Below are 25,684 nucleotides of genomic sequence, written 5' to 3'. Positions count from 1 at the left end.
ATTTAGAGTTAAATATTGAAAGTTAGCAGTTAACTAATGGTTAACTAATTAAGGACATGAAAACTGTTCATGTACACATACCTTAACGTGTGTGTGCAGTTACATGCACGATTATCAGAACGAAAGCACTGAAAAGCAAGGAAATCCCAAACCATCTGAAGCTGCTGCTTCCAGGTTTCCTAATGTGTACACGGGGCTTGAACTTAATTTTCACTTGGATTTTTTTCCTGTTAGAATTATAGAAAATACTAAGTTCATTTCAAACAAGGCCTTTAACAACAAAATACACTCTGGGACAAGCAGTAGATCTTATTACAGATTTGAAAAATCCTTCTAAAGTTTTAACTCGGTAATCTATAAAAGCATTGATAAGAGCAGTCTTCTGTGTATGAGTTGGTCTAGCTTCATAAAAAAGTTAGAGATCTGTAAATAGGCAGGTTTTGTTTGATTAATGAAAGCAGCAAACCAAAAGACTCTAAACATTACAAGATTGTTTTTCTAGGATGACCAGAGGAATTGTTTCTAATGTTTTTCTTTGCCTCTGAAGTGATTTGACTTCTGAGGCATGAAGATACATCATTGACTCATGTTATTTCTCTTCTCAGACTTCTCCGTGCAATTATGGGTGTTGGTTTTATCATTTAGGACACAATACAGTAAATACAAGTATATTTTGGTTTGTGATAGCAGCAGATTGTTTCGGAGGTGAAAAAGACAGCATTCAGAATTCTATTTAAGAGTTAAATGCAAAACTTGGCTTCAAATCATTGGGTCTCTGAGCCTAAATATTTGAAAAGACTTTTCAAAGAAAAAACACCACTAATCATACCTTGTAGGCAACAATTTTTAAACGAACCAGGCCCTTAATTCTTACTATTAATATGTACAACTATAATCTCTTATCATGATTTAGATACTATTTTAGAGGAACTTGTAAATAAAGGGGATGGAATATTTTCAGTCAGAAGCAACATTGTTTGCTTGACATTGTTGAGCTCCTTCAGAACTTTTATGTGACCTTTAGTATACAATTGTTCTCATTTAAATGCTGTTCTTATCTACTTAATTGAAACTCCAATGTCACGTTTGGCATAAAAAGTATTCATAATTATATAAATTCATTATTATGACTTCAAGAGAACTTTTGCATACAGAGCTAACAATATCTCTGAAAGCAACCACAAAAGAAATTGGCATACTTGTGAGAAATGAATTTGTGCATCTTTGAGTATGTCTTTTGGGTAATTTATTTTAAGGTGATATAGAAAACTTGTATTTAATTTAAAAAAATTGCTTTTGAATTTTTCTTTTGTACAAGATGTTATTTCAGCATAACTGGAGAAATATTTTTAAACAAATAATTTTAACATAAAATCTTTTAGGAGCATACTAATGTTATAATTAACCGATCCTCTAAAATTCTAAGTGATCTTTTACTGATTTTGTTTGCTTTTTATTTAAAAGGAGAGAGAGATGCACAATAATGTGACTTTCAGGAAATACTTGAGGGCAAATTTTTATTCCTATGTCATAACCAATCAATTCTCCTCCTAAACTGTTTAGATACACAACATTTTTAAAGGTCAGTTTACGCTGGTACTTTTGAAATTATTTCGACAAATACAGTGGATTTACTTTAAAAAAATAAAGCTATCTTCAGTGGTCTAATCTGATCAGTTGGCAGAGGTAGCTTTGCAAGCCTCAGAGCTTGGAGAAGGGCTTTGCTTTGCTTGATTCCTGTGTATCTCTCTCTCTTTGTGCTCTAGCTCTTGCTCTAGCACTATGTTAAATAAAAGGATGTTTTGCTGCCTTGTATATGAGACAGTTAAAAGCTAATCCTTCTATACGGTGTACTTTAAAGTGTTTTCATCGATTAATATAAAGACTTGCACTTCTTGCTCTTCCTGTGCTGTCTCTGCAGTTTATAGGATACAGTCATGTTATGCTTCTTTTAATTTTAAATGACCATTTGCTTTGCTTTTCCTTCTTTTTGTGCTACAAACATAGTGGATTTATGGTCTGTGGGGTGCATTATGGGCGAAATGGTTTGCCACAAAATCCTCTTTCCAGGAAGGGACTGTATCCTTGTGCTGCTGCAGCAGGTTGAATTAGTTAGGAAGTGATTAACCTTCTTATTGATGTTGTGTCATGAAAATGCATATTGTACAATATTTTTTTTTATTAAATGAACATGTATTTTTCTTGTGATACACTTAAAAAATTGTTAAGAATTTCATTTATATTCAGGCTGCACCTAGCAGTAGGACATAGTCTCTGCTGGTCCTGTAGTTAGCGTACATTCACCTTCACTCATTTTCATTACACACGCTTTTTATAGTCACTTCATGTGTGTCTGTCTGTCTAGATATTTTTATTTATTTTATTTTAATAACTATCTTTTCTGTTAATATCATTGCATTTTGTTTTCAGTTGACATTTGGTCAGTTGGGTGCATCATGGGAGAAATGATCAAAGGTGGTGTTTTATTTCCTGGTACAGATCGTATCCTTACCTTTGGCCTAGGATGTAGTTGTAAAAGGTCAAAAGATACTGCAACAGTATAGTTCCAGGTTAAGGTGATTCTAACTTTTAAAATACGGATTTAAAACTGCCTTGTCAAAATACCATTTGCACCATTTCAAGTTTATAATTTCTGTTCCAGGAAGCTGCAAAACTGTCCACAGTTATACTATTTAAAGCAAAGCCATAACAGAGCATTAATGTGTATGACTGTCTTTAGAGATTAATAATAAGCAAGATAAACAAAATACCACTTGGGTAAACAGGCTATTCCTCCTTTTCTTCCTCCTTTTCTTCCTCCTTTTCTTCCTCCTTTTCTGCCTCCTTTTCTGCCTCCTTTTCTTCCTCCTCCTTGTATTATCTATCCATTCCATTTGGATGTTGTCATGCTTAAGACTTTTTCTTTCGTTTTTGTTTAGGTGGTGTTTTGCTGGTTCACATGCATTGTTTTTCTTTTTTTTTTTTTCCTTTGGAAATCATTTTTATGTAATAACTTATTAATTTTGTTTAGTACCTGAACGTGTTAGCAGTTGTTATTCTTTACATCTTATAGGAAATGTTTACAAAAAATTCCTAACCAGTTTTTTTAGTTGTACACTGGAGTTTTATGTTTTTGTATACGGAAATGATCCTGCAAATAGCTTTCAGAAATATCTGGCACCTCTGTCTTTCTAGTCCATGAATGGACTGTCTTTCTAGTCCATTGGTATCTGTATGGGTTGTCCTGTGAACAATACTTAAGATAAAGGGTCTGTTCCAATCAAACAGAGCTGCAGCCTCTGGATCATTGCTACAATTAGTGGATATCTAATTGCAGTTTGACATTTAATTTTTTTTTTTTGCTAGTAGTTCCATCCAGTTTTTTAGATGCCATCAGAAATCTTTCCTGTCTTTGCTGCAGGCTAACTGTATAATAATAACAAATAGTACCACTTAGGGGTGAAGATTCGGAGAAGATTATGAAGCACAGGGAGAAGGAGATCCAGGGCATTTTTTATTTTCACACAGCTCTGTCATTGCATGAGCTGCACCATGCCTTGCTTTACGCATCTGGTTTGCTAGCACGTTTTTTCAGTTATAGGTCATTGCCATACAATGTAAATCTTTTTTTTCAAAGCCTGTGCTAAAGCTCTGTAGAGCTTGAAAGTCCTTAAATAAAGGTCTGCAGTTAAGTTGTAGGAACATAAGAGGGGACCTGCTGCATCCAACTGATGGTTTAGGTAGCCTTGTAGTCAGTCTTTGATTGTAATTGAGAAGAAAATGTTGGGGAGAATATCTGAATGAGATAAGCATATATAAAATTTTACCTGAGCTCTCTCCCAGAGAGACATATTAAATTCTTCTGCCATGAACTTGTCAATATCCCCTTTACCTTGTGTAAACTTTTCAGTTAAGGTGAATGTTCCTTCTGTGTCCTTGAAACTCTTTAATTTCTGCATTGAAGTCTCTGATAAAATTGTCGTTGACTTGTGTGGGTCAGATTTCATCTTTTATGTGCCCACTGGTGCTCAGTGTTCCATGTTGTTAGTGAGATATCATTGAATTGGGGGAGTACAGGACTGGGCTGAGGTATCAAGATGAGAATGAATGACGAAGCAACGACAGCTATCTCTCAGAAGTGCCTTAGTGATGTGTAGTAGCTTGACTACTGTGAATACACTTTCAGATCAGGAAGTGGGCTCTTCTCAAGAATACAGACAATGCCTTTATGTAAATTTGTTCAATACATTTTGTTAGTTTTATAATTTTCTCTGTTTCTCAGAATTATATCCTTTGCTAGTTAGTTATGATTTTGAGTAAAATACATGTTGCCTTGATTCTTCTGTGATAGTCTTGTTTTGTTTCACTATTTTCTCTAAGAAGGTAGTCTTCATTAATGATGATGTACTTGATATTTTATTACAAGTTTTTGTTTTCTCTCTGTTGGTTATTTCATGTGGTTTTAATAATTTTTCTAGCTCAAAATTAGACACAGTGTTTTTCTTAGCTGCATAACCTTAGATATTGATCAATGGAATAAAGTTATAGAGCAGCTAGGAACACCATGCCCCGAATTTATGAAGAAATTACAGCCTACAGTCCGAACTTACGTGGAGAACAGACCTAAATATGCTGGATATAGTTTTGAAAAACTCTTCCCAGATGTCCTTTTCCCAGCTGACTCTGAACATAATAAGCTTAAAGGTAAGGTCTGTCTTTTATGTGTTGTGTATTTAAAAGTTATTCAAACTGTGATAACTGTTCTGTGATTGAACAGAAATGTGTCTTTGTTTTGTTTACTAGGAAATGATCCCACTAAGGATGTAAATTTTACAATATTTATATTTTGTGCGTGGATGAATGTGCTGGTGTATGCCTATCTCCACCTTCTCATCTCTGAAACAGCTCCTATTCTGGAGATACTTTTATAAAGAAGCGTAAATATATATATATTCGTCTCAGTGACAGATGCCAGCATGATTTAGAGAAGAGCTGGGGGAGGGTGGAATAGAAGTTGTGCACTCAGAGCAGATTTTCTTTCTCTAGGGATGAAAATAAAGTTTTTATATTCATAATACATAAATATGCTGTAGGTATTTAAATAACTTACTGTTTGGAATTTCACCTACTTGGTGGAGTCATAGATTCACCGCATTTTCTGTGACTAACAATACGTGACATTTTTTTCCCCCATAAACTGTAAGAGAGGGGTAGTAAGTGCTTGCACACTGCTATGCTAGCCAAGGCTGTACTGCCAGCTGAGTTGTGTTTCATGTAAGGATGTCACGCTGAAGGGCACTGAAAATGTAGAGTGAAACACATCCTACCCTTTCCACATGTGTTATTCTCTTTTTTTTTTTTTCCCTCCCATCAAATGGACCACTTTCCTAAACTCTAAATTATGTGAGGGTTGCATAGATGTTAAACTGGAATTTGTTTACTCTAGGTCCTCTCTCTTTATGAGCTTTGAAATCCTGTATTATGTGCACTATATATGGCTCTAGTCTAAACAGAAAATTTCACTTTTGCAGCCAGTCAAGCAAGGGATTTGTTATCAAAAATGCTGGTTATAGATGCTTCTAAAAGAATCTCAGTGGATGAAGCCCTGCAGCACCCATACATCAATGTCTGGTATGATCCTTCGGAAGCAGAAGCTGTAAGTTCTTGTTTTAGATCTCTGATTAGGAAGGTACTGTATTAAAGCAAAATTGTTGCAATGCTTGTGTCGCGCTCTGGACCCACCAGCCACACGCTCCTGTCCAGGCCTGACTCGGGGGAGCTTGTTTATCTGTGCGGCGATCCGGAGGCCAACAAGGTCACTCCCAGGACAAAAATCAAAAGCGATATTATTCTGGCTCTGGCAAACATAAACAGACCAAAATACTGGGGTGCACAGTCAAGACATGGGGATGCAACTTCCCAAAGTTACAGAAACAAATCCCAACCTGTTCAAATCACAATCTGATCCCTGCACAATCCAGGTCACTCGGATCTGATCCGACACGCACACCATAAGGTAATGGGAGGGAGACAGAGAGAAAGAGGAATGGGAAGAAGTCACCACATTGTTGGGCAGTGGCAGTTCCTTGGGAACATTTGGTTGCAGCAGCAGCTTTTTCCAGGCCACGTAGTCCAGGCTGATCCTATCAAAGTGATGGTCGAGAGAGACTTGCCCAGTCAAAAGACATGGGGTATTTTTAGAGCTTGATATAAGTACTTGAAAGAAGATTATTGCATGATCTACACATTTCACTAGAAGTTCAACTGAGCCGTCATCATTTTTATTGACATTGATTGACATGTTTATTGATATATTATCAGAAATGGGCATAAACTCTCAGGTAGTTGAAGAACCTGAATCTCTGTGTATGTGTTTGTGTATAATTGCATATCATCTCCTGGACATGTAGTAATAAATCTGTAATCTTTTCTCTAGGGTTCTAATTTATTGAGCTTCATTTATTTCAGTGTGGTTTGTTTGCCCTTGATAAAATTCCGAGTTATTTAGTCCTGGGCAAGATAAATATTTTCATTAGTTGTAGCAATTGATAGTGCTCTTGAACTAGAAAATAAGTGTTTCAGCGAAATTAGAGTAAAAGATCTTAAGCTTTCAGTCATTAACACTAATGAACAAAGGGGTTAATTCAAAATTTTTCTTGAAAAACTTAATTTTGGGAGAATTCCAGCTTATGAGAGAAGTGTCAGGTTTTTTTTTTAAGAGAAAGGTAGTTGGTGATGGCTTACTCAGAATAGAAAAAGAAGCTTGATGTAAATGGTGTAAGTAAAACTTTGCTGATCTATAACAGCTGTATAGAAAATTCAGTAATTAATAGTAAGTAGGTAAAAACAGCTGCTTGGACTGGAGACTGCTGCACTCGGGAGCTCTTTTATCAGACCGTTCGGTTTCTATTTTAATTACTACAGTAATGTAAGCAAATTTGTTAATCAGAAGACATTTAAAGCATGTAGCAGTACTTAGAAAATAGGCCGAATCCAAGTATGAGAGAATATATGACCATGTAAATATGGTATTTTTAAATCACATTCATATTCTGAGTGCTTATTTTAATTTTTCATTTATTCTGGGTTTGTATTCCTTTTGATTGCTTTATCATGAGATAGTTCTGTTTTTCAGCCTCCACCAAAGATACCAGACAAGCAGTTAGATGAGAGGGAGCACACAATAGAAGAATGGAAAGGTAAGAAGGTAATTTTAAGTACAATAAGGATTCTTGGAGTAGGCTGGGCCCCAGCTATTGCTGTTACTAAGGTTCTTCTAAGCTACCTAATGCTGTTTATTTAAATTGCTTGGAATGGCAGGGGAATGGATCAGTGCTTCACAAACTCTTGAGTGTTAAGACACTAAAAATATTCCTGTAAAGGTGCAGAACCTTTTTAGCGAACTTAAGAGCTGCTCATTTCAGTCACCATTTCAGGCAGCATTTTGAGAGAGGGTTACTCCTCTGGACAAACTGCTGCAGTTGAAAAAGATGCAGGAATTTGAGAAATTTTAGTTTGAAGCAGAAGCAGTAGTCTTCAAGGGAAGAGCATAAGCATTGTAAGCAATAACTGTACGTCTTTTATATCAAACAGAAGATTGGAAGAAGCAGCCATAAGGAGTGATAGTAATGGGTGAGATAGTGAAGTTACAGCTGCTGTGGGAGACACTGAGATTCATCAGCCATGGGATCTTGAGAAAGTAGCTGGGGTTGAGGTGTGGAACAGATCACTGTATCATACCTCCAAGAGCATGATTGAGTGTTCAGTATGGGTTTAGTATCTGTATTTCCTGGTCATAAATGAGGTGTAAAATGATAATATATAAGGAGAACATCTTTGTTACTTGTAAAACTCATGCTTCATTTTGAAATTACTTCTAAAAGGTGTGGTGTTACTGCAGAGGTTGTAGTGTTAAGAAAATATGCCAGTGCAGATAGATTACTGTACAGGCTATAAATGTTACATTCAAGCAAGAATTTAGTGCATTGAGCAATCTAATACTTCATTCTGAAAAAGTCTAGGAAGAGATATTAGATCTGTGTAACCTTTTTATCGCCAAAGGAAAAGAGCAGGGAAAATATTTCATGAATCGTTTTTGACAGTTTCATTGTGTTGGCTGGTAATGGACACAAGTCTGTAAAATCTAGTACCACCACACTTTTAAATCACTTTCTATTAGAAACTGAGTTTTACTTGTAAAGGCAGAGATAGGGAGCACTGTGGAAATTCTCTTGCCATCCTCCTTCCAAGCAAGTTATTTCCCTTTTGAAGCAGATATGCTGAGGATAAATATTTCACGCAATGTGGAGTTTACTTTTGAGGCTCCCACAGCTATTTAAATTATAATTCTTAAATGCTTTTTTCCCCCAAAAGTGTTTGTACATTGCAGTAGTTTGCCAGTGACAGATAAGAAGTAGTATTCTGCCAGTCAGTTGTTACGAGCTGCATTTAACATGTTTAGTCCTTTCATTCTGTTGTTACTTCTGTAAATTCACAGCTGAAGTCTTTTCTGGGTAATAAGCAGCCATCAGCCTAGAAGCATTCTGGTCAGTACATAGGATAAATGATTCATGTTAAAACCATTTCTAACCTGTTTAAGGATGAAGAACTTCTGTAACTGGAAGATAAAGTTGCAGCTTTTGTTTAGAATAGCTACTTACATACCAATAATGCATTGCATTTTATGGTGATCTGGACCTTTAGATGTTGTTACTGAAGAAATTTAATGGGAAAATTAAAATGGCAGGAGTGTGTTGGGAGGATGGCAATGCTGTTTGGGCTTCTTCTTAGCTGTTTCTTTGAAGAACGCTGATTGAATTTATTTGTACCAAAGAAGCCATTGATAAAAACTGAGTGGTCATTAACATTCAGTTTAACCTCAGGTCCCTAGGCAGCCTGGACAAAAGTGTCTTAGCAATGTCAGTGTGTTCTTGAGAGTGCTAGGCCATTGTAGCTCCAAAAGAAAAGAACTGTACATTTTTATATCGCTTGCCAGTTGTCCTATAGCCTACAGCCTGTTGTTCAAAACTAATTCTTATTAAATTTAAATGTACATCTTAATGCAAGATGTATTATCAGTCCAGTTCTAGGTTTGTGAATTCATTTTTTGCCTTCCTTTCTATGCATTTTCAGAATTGATATACAAGGAAGTCATGGACCTGGAGGAGAGAACCAAGAATGGGGTTATACGTGGACAACCAGCTCCTTTAGGTTGGTTACAATAAAAGCACAGTACAAAGCTACATTCAGTTGTAGGTTAGGAGGGAATAAATCTGTTCAAGACATCCTAGAGTAACCTAACTCAAAGATATGGGTCTTCAGTAACCTCTTGAATTCTCTTTGAGATATTGCTTATTTGAATGGAATGTATGAGGCTGACATCTCTTTTTATTAATTTGGTAAATTTCTCTGTTATGTACTGGTACTCTAGGTTAGAATTGTAACATGTAGCTGGTAGTTTCATTCATATATATATATATATATATATATACATATATAAAACCACTACTTACATCTGTTAAGTAATGAAACAGGATTTCTAGGTTGGGAAATTATGGAGCACTTTCAGAAACTCCTGCCTTTTGGAGCAAAATGTGCCCAATAACTGACCATTGCTAGGACTCCATTGCACTGTTGAACAGTGATGGCAGAGGTTGGACAGCGGTTGCTGAATGCTCAGAGTTCACTGAAGTCCAGACTGAAAAATCACTGTGTATCTGAGTTTGAATGTATGTGAGGTGACGGCACAGCAGCTAGTTCCTAGCCTGAAGGGGAGGATCCGATGGGAAAAAAAATAGGCCTCTTCTTTATCAAAATGTATATTCTAGCTTTGGCTCTCAACATTTTGTAGGGTATCTTAGCTCTGGTTTTATGCAGTACTATCTCTGTGATTTTTTAAATCTTAGGCCATTAGCATTTACTGCAATCTGACAGACGCGGTACCGTGTGAGTTCTGTGGTTGTTGACATACCATTCATTAGGTCCCACCTTAAAAGACTTGCAGGGTTTACTTTGACAATGGATTGAGACACATCTCTGCAAACTTGCCAAAACAGGGGAAATTAAGGACTACTAGGAAGAGACAGACTAATGCAAGTACTGAACTGTGCAACTGTATCTGCAACTGATTTGCTGTTTTGTTTCTCATAGCACAGGTGCAGCAATGATCAATGGCTCTCAACATCCGTCTTCATCGTCATCTGTCAATGATGTGTCTTCAATGTCAACAGATCCAACATTGGCCTCTGATACAGACAGCAGTCTAGAAACCTCAGCCGGACCTCTGGGTTGCTGTAGATGACTACTTGGTCTTTTGGGGGGCGGGAGGGGGGTCCTTTTAGTCATTAATAGGGCACCTTTAAGATTTGGTGGTATTTTTGAGTGTTTTTTCAAAGATAATCGTAGAACTCATCATAAAGTGCTGTAATTTTAAACTGTAAGTTGTGTTAAAAGCAGATACTTTTTTTGCTGTAATTAACTGTAAAATATTAAACCTGATAATTTTTATTGTGGTTTTAAAATCTGCATATTTGCTTTACTATTATGCTGCTGATCTTTTTTTACTGAATTTGTAATTGTTTTATCAAAGCACATAATTATGTTGTGGTCATTACCATATAATGAATTATTTAAGATTTTATAGGTTTTCGATTTTTCAATTAGAGTTTATTCTAGATGTTTTGTTCATGATATCCTTCAAAGTTTTATGTTTGGTCGTATGTTTGTGTCCAGGTCGAGGGGGAAGAGAATTCAGCGCAGCCAGCTTTAGTTTGGGCATTCTACTGTGGTGCTGGCAGTGAAAAAAATCTCTCTTACTTTGGCCACTTGCCTATAATATTTCAGCAAAAGCTACAGTTAGTGACTTTTTTAAAAGAAATGGTATACAGTCCTTTGCAAAGTAACTTCATCTGAATGGTTTGATGAACTTAAGAAAGCAGAGCATATCTTCAAAGCTGCAGAAATATCTAGCCTAACAAATAATGTGATGTTCTCTGCAGAGTTGTGGCATGCTGAATCTTGTGATCACCATAAAACATGAGGATACTTCATGAATAATATATTTCAATGCAAATAAACGGTTTACTTCTAGCTTGTAGCCTGTTTTTGTACACACAAAACAAAATGTATCCAGGATGTCTAGACTGCCAACAGGGAAAATGAATATGCTATAGGTATACTTTCATGTAATATGTGATTCTTGGGAGTTTTGTTTCTTACTAGTTTTGTCTACTAAGGCGAGTGTTTTTTGGGTAGAAGAGGGTATGACATGAATGCAGTAAGGGCAAAACTTGAGCTATTCTTTCTCCACTAGAAGCAACTGATCACTAAAAAACATGAAGTGGTAGGAGAACCTCAGGATTTCTGTAGCTAATGCATTAAGTGAGCAATATATGCCATCCAAAGGAGGGAGAAGTTGTGCTGTATAAATTAATATTTTTATCTTTTATTTCACCGTGAGACCAGTGTAGCAGAAATCTTAATAATTGTTCATTTTAAGTCATAAATATTCACTAGTTTTCAGCACTGAGGCTCCAGGTTTCAATACACTTTTAAACAAAAGATATATTGAAATATATAGAACAGTTACTAAATAGTCATGTAAAATGGTGCTGCTCCTCACAGAAGTATTTTAACTGTTTACATTTTATATTTACAGAATGGTTTATGTATAACTGACCTAAGTTTATGTATGAGTTAGTCATTCAGAATTTATTCCTTTGGAAAATGCAGATTTTTAGTGAAGCTAGGCTGTATAATTGATTGCCTTGTGTAGGTGCATATTTTGTGTAGTGAATTAGAATGTGAAGAGGGATTTAAATTAGCAATGCTCACAAAAATGAGCGTAAAAAATATAGAAGTCTTGCCAGGCACAGAGCATAAGCAGATCATATAACTGGCTACAGAGGTCATCCAGGAATGACTGATGGTCTTCAGTGTGGTTCCTTCTGCTTGTTGGGTTACATAGGTATCTTTTTGAAGTTGAAAGAGGGAAATTTGTCTTAGCAGTAAGTTTCAGAAAAATAGGAGTGATAGTAATGCTTTCAATATCTAACGTGTCTTTCTGAAAATCATACAGGGTTACAAAGAATGGTAATGTCTCAAAGATGACTAAATTGATTAACTGTGCAGTTGTTTCCCTGGCCTGGCTAGACTGCTGGTAAGTGCTGTGTGCATGTAATTTTGCTTTCCTCACTTGTATCTAGTATTTCAATATTGCCTTTCTAAACCACATTTGTTAAGGCAATTATTTTTACAGGATCCTGCCAAATTGTATATTACCTCAGAATAGGCAGGACATGTTGGGATTCATCTCACTGGAGCATAGATAATCTGCTCAATTTAAACAGAGACCGACAGAAATAGACTATTTTTTTTCATTTTTTTTATCAAAGTTTAAGCTGTGAATTAAGCCAGAATTTTTGGTCATGCAGCAGTACTCCATTGTTATATAGGGTCAGATGAGACTCTGATCAGCCCAGTGTAACAAAGTTAAGACTGACAAAATCAACTTCCGATGCCTGCAAGTTTTGTAAAAAGTAGAATTTGGTAAATCTAATTCCTATTTATATTTATTTTGGACCCCTCTGGATTGCAGTGGTGACTGAAATATTTTGAAACTTTAGAATTATTTTTGCTATCACTTTCCAGTGTCCTAAAGAAAAATTACTTTTAAAATTAATATTGAGTGAAACAATTACTAGGCTTTTACTGCAATGGGCTATCAATAGTAGCTTCGTTGAGTTCATAAGCTCTAAAGCTTTTCTTCTTTTAAGGTTAGGCTGATGAATGGGTGGAACTGTCCACTGCAACCCATTGCAGTGTAAGTGAGCTGTGTTTAAAGGGATTGTTTCAGTAAGGTCAGAGCTTTGCCTGCAGGAACCTGGAGTTTCTTTTAGCACCATCTTCATAGCGTTGCCTTTTTCTCTTTTTTGGCAGTTGCTTGCATTTAAGGCCTATTAAAGTGATAACAAATTTCAAAGACAAGAAAATTGAGTTCAGTAAGCAAATCATCACAACAACTTGTTACTCTTAAGTTCCCTTTTTATTTGTTGAAATATAAAATTATTTCATAGATAGATGTATGCTGCCACAGATAGCAAACAAATGGGTAGCTAGAGTTCAGCTATCTTTGTCTGTTTTTATGTTGTTAGATCATGTACTACCTTATACACTGTACAAGTGTATTCTTAAAGTATTAAGCTTTATTTCAGTCTGTGATTCCAAAATCTTTTCATGACAATAGGCTTCACTAAAGTGCATGCAATTTTTCTCTTCTTAGGGCCATTCCAATCCACTGAAAATTGGTAGGAATTTAATTACAGTGACCTGTCTGATTTCTTACCTCAGGTGAGGTAAAAAGTTGGGCAATAATAACAGGATCAATTTCCACCTGCTCTGGTCAAAGTTGTGGCAGACATCAAGGATAAAGTAGCTCATCTCCTTTTGTAAGAAGTAGATTCTTCAAGAATGGGTAATAGAGGGCAGGAGGAATGAGTACTTTAACTGTGTGCTGCACCTCTGCTGTGTGAAGTCTTTTGTTGGTGCAAGACAGTGGGGTCAGAATTAAGGGGTTTTGTGTGTTTGTGTGTGACAAGCTGGATTACCAGAGTAGTAGCCATCAGTTGAACAACCTTAGACCAGCCTGACTTACCACGTCACCTCTATTGTATTCATTCTGCTAAGTTGAACAGACAAGACATTTTCCCTATCTAGTTGCTCTGTGACTTTGCCTTTTTAGTTTTGAAGAACCTTACTATGCTACATGCAATAGTATCTTTCTGTGTAGGAATTCCAGCTGGATACAAAGATAATATCAGTATAATTTTTTCAATAAACCCCCCTATGCCAACACACAGGGTGAACTTAGGGGAGGGTGTGGTGAGCTTTATTTGAGGCAGTTGTGGCAGTAGCACGTGCTACTGCCTCAGTGCCCAAGTTGGTTGGATGTTACTGATGTGGCCTTGTTTTATGGAAAACTGCTTCTCTGAACACAGGCTCTTTTGTTAGGTAGCAAAAACTAAGCACCTTGACAGGCGTTTGCATGAGTATGATGCTGCTGCGTTAATGTGTATGACATTCATCGCAACATTGCATAAAGAAAAACCATCAAAAGTCTAGTACAGGAGGATAGTTCCCAGCCAGCCAATAATCCATGGCCTATGACATTAAATGGTTCTTGATTATGATTATGGGGGAAGAGGAAGAAGACAGTTCAGATTACACTTCATGTTACTATTTCAAGTTGCTAAGGAAGTCAACTACTATTTCTAGGTATTTTTTTATTTGCTGTTGACAGCTGCTTGACCATACTGTTACATTTTATTTTCCTATTGACATCTTGGTTCTTACATATTTAGCCAGAGAATGGGAGTTGACAGAGCTGTCTGCATTTTTCAGGAGGATTAGAAAGAGAGTTTTAATGAAGAAATGTGGTGAGACTCTACTGCCTACTCAAATTTTCAATTAATTTAATTTATTCTTAGTTGAGGGCACTGGATAAAATTAGTATTTTCAGTGATGTCTTTCACTCCCTTCTCCTGTTTAGATATCTCTGCATTACAGAAATGTGTTATGAATCAGATCACATTGTGTTTCTACTTCTGCAGTTGAAAATTTAAGCTAGGTTTTCTTGAACTACCTCACACAAACTTTCTATGTTTCTTAAGTAAACAAAGCTAACCCTTGCTATCGGAACTACACTGAATGTGAATAGAAAAATACACTTCCTTTAGAAAAATAAATCTATTGGCCAATGTTGAGACAATATCAGTAAGTATGTTTCTTATATATTTCACGTAAGATGTTCATGTGTAATATATAGCTTGTGTACAATAATGTACATCTAGAATATTGTGTTAGCTGTAAATTGGTGATTTTATTATTGTTTTGGTGGAAATAGCTGGTTTTGTAGGTGAAAATAGCTTACTAGTAATGTCAACTCATCCTTTACATTTTACAAAAGGAATAATTCTTGGTAAGCTTTGCATACAGATGAATTACTTTTGTAGGCCCAATAGCTAGTCTATTTTTGAGAGTTCTTTAACTTTTATTACTAAAGTTGAGAAAAAAGGTAATTATTGTGATCATTCCTTCTGCCCCTTTTGAAGTATATTCTTAATTTTATTTTGTCCCAAGAAATATGAAGGGCAGGATACACCATCAAAAATACCGAGGAAAACTGTAATTTTTTTTTTATTCCTCACATTTGATACCCTTTCCTGCTTTTCCTTTATTCCCTCCAAATAAGCTGTTGGTGGGCCATTACTGAGAACATTGTGGTTTTTTTACTCATTCATGCCATAGTTCATTACATGTGCACCACTGGAATGTATACATTGTTATCTAGTCTGTCAATTGGTTATAATGATATTTTAAATAAAAAAGAAAAAAAAAAGTTTGCCCAGTATGCATTTAGTGTTTCTTCATTGCTAGTCTGGAATGAATTTCATATGGATGTTGTAATAGGGCTGCAGTCTATTGGAGTCTTACCATCAGTCCTTCCTCAGAATTCATCTGGTTTTACTGGTACTTAAATCTTTGTCTTGTGTGTGAGCTCACTTGTGGATGAAGTGACATGTTTCTTCCATTTCTGTATTCCGATGGACTTCAGGTGTGCCACAGACTGTTAATACCATGTGTCTTTGTGACTACCAGGAACCTGTTCTTACTTCCTTGCTGCTAAGTCTAGCCACCTTCTGTCCTGGAAATAGAGTTGCTGAGAACCTGTGCTGCAGAAGGAGGTAAGTCATGGGCTCTCTGGTGTATGGAAGGAAAATCTTTCTCAAAACTGAATCTCAGAGAAGCCCGAAGGATCTGACTGCTGAAGAGCTCTTACAGACAGGCTAACTTGGATGCCAGGGACACTTTGGGCACTGGCACCTCTGCAGTGGGGCTAAGTCCTGATGTAATGCATTTCATTGCCTTCATTTCCAGCAGACTTTCAGTATTTCTTTAAACGAAGACTTAAGATGCCCTTGAGTTGCCTGTGTCAGCATGCTGTGACATTGTCTTTGCATACCTTTTTAAGAGAAAGATACGGTGACCATGGACACAACAATGCAGCCTGCTTTGTTTCTCTGGAGCAGCTGTGGAGGTAGGTGCTCTTCTAAGAATGTGGTGAGACTCAGAAATGCTCTTTTTTCTTTGCATGTGTTGGCATAAAGTGTAACTGATTTTCCAAGTAATATATTAATGTAGAGTAAGGCCTAAGACAGTCTCAGCTCTGCCAGGGATTTGTCTGTGTGTGACTTCCTCTCAGCGGCAAAACGTGCCATAGAGGTGCTGCTTTAGATAGAACTTGCTGGTGAATGTAGAAAATTCAGTAAGCTATCGGTATTAATTTTCTTTTTCATATTAGAAATACCATGGAGACTTACAGAAGGGTTTTGCTGTTCTGGAATGCTCCTGTTTGGCTTTGAATTTTTTTGCAATTATATATTTGCATTGAGTTTCTTCCACTGGAAGTTTTTTTACACTTTTTTTGCCTGCATAACACTGGAAGGAGTGTTCCAGGCTGGGAAGATTGTACTAGTAAAGCTATGGTTAAAATGTACCTACCTGATTCCAGAAGCCTTTTGTCATATCTTATTAGTACGAACAAACCTGTATCTTGTAAATGCTTCTAAGAAATCTGGCACTTTAAACTGGAGCTGTAATAAGCAAAAGGTCTGCAAAATAAGGAGAGCACTCTCAGATCCATTAAGCTGGCAAATGAAGTGGCAGGAAAGAGTGCAGAAACAGCAGTTAAAGCTAGGAAAGGGTGTGTCATCTTCTTTAAGTTAGAGTATAGTGTTACCAAGTGTTTTCCCACGTCTTGCATAATTGTCCATGATGGGAAATTTATGTTATCCTCCTGTTACTGTCCTTCAGAGATAATCTCCTACCATGGTGTATTTTGTCTTGAACCCAGTAGCTTCCAGCTTCTTGCAGGCTTTATTTACTGTGGTGGATCACCTTCAGAAGGACCTGAAATTTATTGCCCGTGAACAAGAGCAATAGACGTTGCTTCTGGAGCACACCAGTCAACTGGGAAAAGGTTACTGCCATTAATAGCTTTGGGAGAATACAATTTCATCTGTGAAACTGAGGAGAGGAAGGAATTTTATCCTAGATGCCAAATTAAGATTATGCTGTGCTACATAGCTGACAGATGATCCTATCCTGGAGCTGAAGATTTGGGATAGGTGGGTTTGTTCCCCGGTACCGCTAGACACGGCAGTTTCCTAGGTTTAAATAGTTAAAGAATATTTAGAATTCCTGCTGCATTTGATTTCACCGAGAGTTAGCCAGCAGTCCTGGTGAGTGCTTGTCCTGCATTTTTGTTCTTTAGGCTCCCAGTCAGCACGGCTCAGTTCTTTAGTCTGCAGCATGCCAGAACTAGAGGGAGTCGCTGCACCTGATACACACAGGAGCTAATGCGATATAAATTGTCTTAAAGTGATGTGGGCTGTCAGGATGGATATAGTGGAAGGTACCCACGTTGGGGGTAGGAATAAAAGAGGTATTAAAATAACCTGGTTGCTACTGCTACTTGGATTGAGTGACTCAGGTAGTAGAAACTTTCTTTTACCAGTCCTGATATTCTAATTGCAGAGAGTTACTTGCAACACAGTTCAGGCCAGTCTAATATTAAGGTTTATTTTGTGATGCCCGGAACACTATCTAACTCACTGTACTGTACAACAGTTGCTTCTTACGTTATGCATCTTAATGCTGCTGTTTCGAACAGACCATAATATTCCTTGCAGGATCAATTGTGACTTTCAGTAATAATGGCGGCGAGGGGAGGAGTAGACATAAAAGTTGCTGGCGATGCTCCCGCCTGCAGGTGTCAGGCTGCTCCTGTTAAAGGCTCAGCCACCTGCCACAGTGCCTCCCCGAGGTGGGAAGGAATCTGGCACACTGGATGTTTTGGGGAGGGAAAACTATTTGAAATAACTGAATTAACCTATCTGCACGGCTTACTTTGCCACCTTGATTGACTTGTCTTAACAGGGAAAGGTTAGGTTAGAATGTTTCTTTTTTGCTCACTTTAAATGATGTACATTTCTATAGGAAGGAGAAGTGTTACAGTGAGGTAGAAACAAGTTAACTTCTAGATATTTAAATACTGAAATACCTGTATATCTGTGAGATGATGAGAAAATCAGTACTGAAAGGTGCACAATCCGGTAGTACATAAAAAAGAGAAAACATTCTAAGCTTATTTCCAGACAATGAGTTATATTATTCTTTAGTAAGAAAAGACAGATTTAGGTAATTTTTTTGAAAATACTTAAATAAAGCAAGCACCTTCACTACAGTCTATGCTTTCCCTTTAACCAGTTCATGTTGTTGTTGCACTTTTCCAGTAGAAATCTTTCTCCTCTGAGACTCCCAAGCTGCCTCAGCCACCAGAGATATACACCAAGAAAGAGTGAATAGTGCTGCGAGTGCTGGGCTGGCAAGCGGTCTTCAAGCAGAATCTGGTGAAAAAAAAAGTTCTCTCTGTGTCTCAGGGCAAGCGTTATGCAGGGCTTCTCAAAGAAGTCCCTGGAAAGGGAAATCAGTCCTGATAGCTAGTTACTGGAAATTAAAACTTCATTCTAATATTTTTTCGTTAGTAGAAGTAATGAACTTAGGCTGCTGGAATGCTTGTGATGCTCTTCCTGTCCCCTCATCTCCCTCTGAACTACTAACAACAACAAAATGAGCTGGTGTCATGAGAAATGTTACAAGGCAGCCAAGTGTAAATTGTCCTGGGAAGGTTAAAGATAGATCCCCACCCATCCCCCCTTAATATCCCCAGCCCCAATTGCACTAATTTCTCTTACCATAGGTTTTGCTATTAAAATGTTATAGCTAAAACACATCCAACTGCTGAGGGTTTTTTGATGATAAGAATCTTCTCTTACCTTGATGTCTCATCAACTCATGAGATTTTTTTTTTCTCGCAGCTAATGCTGCTGTGTTTTTGGCTCAACCCCCCCAGACACCTAGGGCAATATGTGCATATTTAACATTCCATGGAGTTTGTGTGGCCAATAGGGTTATTAATCACATACAGTTTAGAAAATTGCATTTTTGTGGAGAAGTGGAACTGTTTGTTGAGTAAGGGGCAATTTTAGTGAACTGTCCAGATTTTGGTATCTTCAGCTCATTTGTAGACTTTTTTTTCACATTACTTTCATAAAATAATGCCACTTAAAGGAACAGGAAATGTGAACAAACTTTATGGAGGCAGTAGGAAGAAAACACCACCTCATTAAATCCATATGTAAGACCACATTGAATATGGTGATATACCAGAACTGCCATCTTCCCAAGCGCAAGGTGCTCAGCTCCAGGCTCAGCCTGTCCATCAGTTCTGGCCATCTCACCCACACTGCAAGACTTTATGTTGTCCTTAAGCCAGGAAAAGGATGGTGCAGTAAATCCGAAATGGCAGCAGCACAGCTATGGAGAAGAGTATGGCTTGTGAATAAAAAGGGTGCTCACTCTTTCTTGGCAATCTGACATCTAAACTTTGAAGCATTACATTTAGCAGTCTTTCCCGGCTGGCCCAAGTACTACAGCACATGTGAAGACAACATAGCAAGTGTCACTGAGAGCACAATCACTGTAGAATTACTCATGATACATGAGTACACCAGAACAAAATATGCATTTTCACTGGTTTTGCCAGAAATAGAATTTTCTATGCTGTATATCAGTTTGTTCTACTTAGGGACTTTAGAACTTTGACTCCCAACAGTTAAACATCCTAATGTTGAAAAAAACTCTTCCATTTCCATCTGCAGAAGGTTATTTCTCTTCTCAGCATCTTCACGAGCACGTTCAGAATTCCTCAGCTTTATCTCCAGCATCGTGTATTTCTTTCGTTCTTGGTCCAGTTCTTCTTCTAACCTAACCACTTCTTTCCTCAGGTCTGCACTTGTTTCTTCAATTCTTAAAACCAAAGGGGAGAGAGAGGGAGAAGAAAGAAAGAGGGGTTTTAAGTGGCTGGATAAATGCTGCTGATATTGGTAGCTATAATAAATATAAGTTGTTCCACTCAGAGCTAAAATCTTTGCTCTAAAAGGAAATTTTAAAGAAGGGCGCTAATTGCCCTTTCAGTAATGTTGGGTTTAAGGGAAGAGACTCCTTGAAAGCGGGAGCCTCCTCTCTTTGTAGTTTGAGAAAATATGCTCAAGTTTTACAAAACAATGGTTATTTTGGGCAACAGACAATCCTGAGGGCATGTATTAACTCCTCAGTTAGGGTGAGTTCAAATGTATAATTCTAGTATAAATCTTTTAACCTGTTTTCATCCTGATACAGTGGTTCCCTATATGGATGTCCAGTATTGAGGAACATCCTTGGAGGTCCAGGTGGCAATAAAGTCACAGTCCTTCCTCACCCCATGCATTTTATGGTATTTTCTGTAAAGTTTCTTACTGACACTGAAGTGGGGGAATAAAAGATGTTCATAGAATATGAGATTTTACCAAAACCAACATTACATATGAGAGAAAACCTGAAGAAAAGACATTAAATTTATCTGTGCAGAAAGCTCTAATGCAAGTCTCAGCTTTTTTCTAAGGAAGTCAAAGAACAAGGTTTGGGTTTTTGATCTGAAACAAGCACGGAAGGCACATCGCTTGCTGCTCTCCCCACTGTGTTCCCTAATCACAAGACAGACTAGTGGTGTTAATAGAGAGGAGAGTGTATAGCCAGATAGAATATTCAGAAAGGGTGTGATTTTAAAAATTAGGCTTTTCCTAGGAAAAGTGTGTCCGTCTGTCCCCAACAAACAAACAAACTCCCAAAACCCCAACAAACCATCAGCCCTTAGGTTCATTGGCCAGAGTAAAATCCAGCTGTGAAGTTGGGGTGTCTGTCTTCCCTGTGAAACTGTGAATGGGTTATTTTTAGACAGGGTAAACGACACTCAGCAGGCACAACCTACAGACTCCACAACAACAACAACAGAAAGCGGCTTTTGTGACAGACCTAGAAGTGTCTGAATTCAATTTTGTTACCACCAAGAGGCAATTAGGCAGGCAATGCAGTGCACCTCCTTCAACTGTTCCTTCACATACAGGCAAGGATGGCAATATTATCATTGTCACAACTTTCACAACAAATTAGAAAGTCACGCACAGGTGTGCTGGATCATAACATCCAGCAGACCAACAGTCGCACTGATGAGTGAACAGAAATATGTACTATATGTCTGCAAAAAGCTGCTGATCTCGGTGAAGGTGGAATTTTAGCTGTCTGTAATACCAGAGAACTTTCCTGAAGCTGGGATGCTCACCATACACACATCTACCTACCCCCTCTGTAAATGTTTTTTTTACATCCTACAGCTCTGAACCTACCAATTACATTTTTCTACCACAAACTTTGGGGTACAGCCTAGACTAGCTGTACAGGTTCTGAAGTAGGTAAGGTCGCAGTACTCGCTGTGTTTCCACATACACAACATAATAGTCCTCTCCAAGTTATTTCCAGTTTAAGAGTTGCAGGTGGTAAACTTGAATTGCTGAAACTCAACAGAGAATGCCTAATAATTATACTAACCTCGAGGGAGAAATGCTCTGGAATAGACTGGTTACAGGAAGGCCATAAAACTTGCCTCCCTCTGACTAAGAGAGAGAAAATGGGCAGTTGATGATGATAAATAATAGCTTTTCCATCAGCAAGTGATCCTCACCTCTGCCCCAGGCAGGTACTGACTCTGCTTTCCCTCTGCTTACATATGTGCCAACAAAAACCTCATATTCCTTCATTAAAACATGCCCTGCTACACATACCGATTTCTGAAAACCACACAAGCACATGTACAATTGTAAGAGAACTAATTATTACTTTTGGGGACTAAATGATCTTAAAAAATCAAGCTTGTGAGGCAGCCCAAAGTTTTCCTGCTAAGCAGCCTCCCTTCTTTGCTAGTTAGCTCCTGTCTTTCCACAAGGGCAGACTTTCATGCAGTTTCAAAAGGAACATATTTTTGCACGTGTAGATTTCTACAGATTTAATGAAAACATTGCAAAATTTTTAAGAGCTGAAAAACTTGGCTTGAAATTCTTAGACTTGACAGCAAGATCCTTCAGGCTGTAATCCTGAACAGCTGGAGTCATCCTCTTTAAGTGACTGCATCTTGCCTGGGTTTGTGAAACTTAGTTCATTAGGCATTTCTCTCTTTGCCCTGTGAGACCCTGGCCAGTTTATAGTCCTCTCCTCCAGCCACAGTGCTCTCTGTCCCGGTCCAGCTGGAGGGGAGAGGCAGGTGTTAGAGCTGGAGCAGCTGAAACTGCTCAACAGCTGTAATGAAGAACGGGTCTTCCCAGATGTACCTGATGTCAACAGCTGAAGGCCCCATTGGAAGAGTTTTACTGATAAAATGTAGAAAGCCATCTCTTCCCCCAGGCAGCAGGTAAAAATATGCAGATACACACTTCCAAGTTTTGCAGCCTAGTCTCCTTTCTGTTTATTACTCTGTATTCCTGCAACAAGGCTCACCAGGGCAACTCTGCAGAATGAAATGCAAGGCACACACCCTCATTTCCCTCCCATTTGGCACGAGTCAGGCAGCTGCCAAAGAACACCCAAATAAGCCAGGAACTACCATCCTCACAGGCCTCTTCCCAACACACCATACAGCACCTGCTACATTGTGTTCCTATGTGGAACACAACAAGGTGGGGGTAAGCTTTTCTCCCACTCTGAGATGTTAGGCAGGAACTGAAACCACTACATGGCTCAGTGCTCCTTCCGGCTTCACTTACAAGGCAGGACAAAGCAAGGAGGATAGAAGCAGTACAGGCTGGCGAGCCACAGGATAATCACCAAGAAGCAATTATGCCTCCTCGATATTGTGCCTCTTGAATTGCACCACAGGAAATCATAAAATAAAGCAGGAAGGTAGCAAGCGAAACTCCTTTAAAAGCTGGCCTGCTGAAGGAGAGCACAGTTCAGGTACATTTTTTAGAAATTATTCTAACAAGAAAAAAAGAGGCAACAAACATAGCCTAAAGCTGTGCTTTTGGTACTACATTTGGAAGACTGATTAGAAATTGAGGCATTTAAATGCTACCAGACTTTTAATAACTGAAGGAGTATAACATTAACACCTTAATACACAAAAAAAAAAAAAACTCTGAGAACTCAACTATTTGTAAGAAATAGGACTGCAGCTCTTCTTCAATGCAAAGTACCAGTACTGCAGAGCTCAGCTCTTGTGTATTATAACATTTTCTTGAGTAGTCTAACATGGCATGCAATTTTGCATACAGCTGTATCGTAAAACATAGCTAACATCTTTAAGCAACAATATTTCATGTGCATATTTCCCTGAGTATTTGCCTGAAAGTCATACTATTAAGCATTTACATTCACAAAGCCTAATTCATACAAATGAATAAGTATGACTTCCTAGTTACTAATACTTTCTACTTTCTACAGCCCCTGCCCTCATACACACCTCTCCTGAAAACTGGAAGGAATTTTTCTGAGCGGAGATCTAAAGTACAGCATCACCAGTTCCAGCTGCACAAGAAAACAGACTGGACAAGGAAGTGCAGAACGCACATATCTGCTGTACAAGTAGCACACTGCTGCTGCGTTCAGTAGGTGGCTGGCCGTATGAGCCAAGCACATCAAAAATCAAAAGTGAGGTTTCTAGAAGTTCAACACAAAAGGGCTGGTGAAAAAGTCATAGCTGAGATGCAGTCCCACCACCACCACTAAAAACCCTAGAGAATAGTAAAGATTAGTTTCCTGGATAACGTTTCTGTTGGGAAAAGCAGCAAGAATCCACCAATTTCAGAATGATTTGGTACCTCTACAGACCAACAGAGTTCCTTCCTGAGACCTGGCCACCCTGGGTCCCAATCTGTCTGTCCAAGATGTTTGCTTTGCCATTTCTCCCAGGCCAGTGACAAAGGGCAGATTTTGGCATTACCTGTGCAATTCTTATTTCCAGTGAAAAGGTAAAATGTAAAATATTGGAATTTCCTGTGTGACAGAAATCTCTTTTTTTTGGTCCTCTCTTAGATCAGAGGGAGAAAAGTTGGATTCAGAGAGCAATGTGGAAAGTGCAGAACGAAATCTGCTATCTCCTAAACCCAAAGTCCATGTCTGAGAACCTGATAGCTTGATAGCCCACACCCATGTTCAAACAGGGGTAATTGTGACAGACAATCTCCTTGCCCCCCCTGCAGATGACATTACCTTTTGATACTAGTCTCATACTCAGTCCTCTGTTTGCTCAGTTCTGTCTTTAGCTCTACCACCAAGCTCTGTAAGGCCCTAGAGCATTTGACAGAGTCTCTGGAAGCTGCAGCTGGGTTGCTCTGTTCACTGCTGCTGCTGCTGCTGCATTCTTCAAACCTATCAATGCTGTTCTCCAGATCTGCAGTCTTGACCTCACTCTGAGACAGCGAGCCCTGAGTAATCCACTCGGTTTTGAGAGAGCTTAAAGCAGAAGAGTCACTGGCCCGGCAGGCTGGGCAGCTGCTGACAGAGTCCACCACGGAGATTTCACATGATGATGTAGACCAGGTGGTGCTTGCCATGCTGTGTGTGCTGAGGGAGAGGCTGGACGAAGGGACGTTGTCATAAGTAGAGAGTCTTTGGGAAGAACACGAGTCCTTAACTCGTTCCCCAGAGGCTGTCCGGCGATGGCCTCGGAGAGAGTACAGTCCATTCATCAACCAGTTCCCACTGGTGGAGAGGTTGGGAATATCTAAGGATGAGCTGCCCAGCTTCGGACTCACAGACCGTGCTCCCTGCTGGCGGAAGGAGTATTTCCACGGAGGCAGCGTTTGCACTCTTTTGCTGGGGCTGGTCGCAGGCTGAGTCACTTTGCCACTGTGCTCTGGAGGAGAGATTTTCACCACAGGTCCAGGAGCGGCCTCTAGTGCCACAGCATTATTAGAAGGCAAATCAGCAGGACTGGCAATGCTGTTCTCTGACCTGCTGCCCTCCCCGTCCTCCTCAGAGATCCACTCCACGGTACTGCGCTGACGCACAGGTCTGATTTCCAGCTGGCTCCCTGGCACATCTGCCTGAGGAACGGCAAAGATTCGCCCCTGTTCACTTATCAGCACAGTCATCAGGTGCTGAACTAGTGAGGTGCCTGTGGGAAGAAAACAAAGGCAAGCAGTTGATGAGACATGGAAGACCTCAGAGACTCATCCCTCCTCTGTGAGACACGCTGTGAGCTCCTGGTGAGGCAGACGTGTAGCCACCATGAACTTACCAAACCCAAGAAAAAGCACTTTCTACAAAAGAGAAAAACCTTAAAAAGAGCAAATGTATGATTAATTCTATCTTTAATTGTCTGAAATAGAGAATAAGACTAACATATTCAGGGTTTCAAGGTAAGAGTCTGAATTTAATAATGAGGTTTTGGCCTGATAAAAGTTGTAGGTGAGCTCAGTACCACTTGCTATTTTATGTCCATGAGTGTGGGGAGAGAAATAAGCCTCTCTGGAGATAAAGGTGTTTCTAACAGGTTAGCTGCCAAACTTCATCTATTTCTATTTGAAATTCATGGTTTAAGTCTGAAGAAAGAAAAAATGGTTTTTTGTTAAGAAATGGCAGCAATATTTTTCTTTATCATTTGATTTAGCAGATCCATATTCAAGAAGCTAAAAACAATTTGAGAGTCTTTTCACTTCTCTGTTATTTCAATTTAACCAATCTTCTATCCTTAACT

General features: G+C 38.5%; 2 protein-coding genes across 10 annotated transcripts in view; one reads left to right on the top strand and one right to left on the bottom strand.

The window, feature by feature from the left end:
- Positions 1–15,334, top strand: part of MAPK8 (mitogen-activated protein kinase 8) — a 50,889-nt gene extending 35,555 nt beyond the window's left edge. The window contains exons 6-11 of one of the 3 annotated variants that reach the window (XM_009570684.2): positions 2,008–2,079; positions 4,522–4,704; positions 5,532–5,656; positions 7,136–7,199; positions 9,133–9,210; positions 10,155–15,334. In XM_009570684.2, the coding sequence (XP_009568979.1) occupies positions 2,008–2,079; positions 4,522–4,704; positions 5,532–5,656; positions 7,136–7,199; positions 9,133–9,210; positions 10,155–10,300 (668 nt within the window). In that variant the 3' untranslated portion in view covers positions 10,301–15,334. Of the gene's footprint in view, positions 1–2,007; positions 2,080–2,430; positions 2,503–4,521; positions 4,705–5,531; positions 5,657–7,135; positions 7,200–9,132; positions 9,211–10,149 lie in introns of all 3 variants that reach the window. The other 2 variants (XM_054071636.1, XM_054071637.1) reach the window with 2 other exon arrangements.
- Positions 11,547–25,684, bottom strand: part of ARHGAP22 (Rho GTPase activating protein 22) — a 145,295-nt gene continuing 131,157 nt past the window's right edge. For all 7 annotated transcript variants that reach the window (XM_054071628.1, XM_054071631.1, XM_054071629.1 and 4 more), the window contains 2 exons: positions 24,196–25,102; positions 11,547–19,926 (listed from right to left, as the gene is read on the bottom strand). In XM_054071628.1, the coding sequence (XP_053927603.1) occupies positions 19,698–19,926; positions 24,196–25,102 (1,136 nt within the window). In that variant the 3' untranslated portion in view covers positions 11,547–19,697. The remainder of the gene's footprint in view (positions 19,927–24,195; positions 25,103–25,684) is intronic.

Source organism: Cuculus canorus, chromosome 7 (genome assembly GCF_017976375.1).
Source record: "Cuculus canorus isolate bCucCan1 chromosome 7, bCucCan1.pri, whole genome shotgun sequence".
Taxonomy (NCBI): Eukaryota; Metazoa; Chordata; class Aves; order Cuculiformes; family Cuculidae; genus Cuculus; species Cuculus canorus.
The sequence above is the reverse complement of the archived record's forward strand: the minus strand, read 5'-3'. Positions and strand labels throughout refer to the sequence as shown.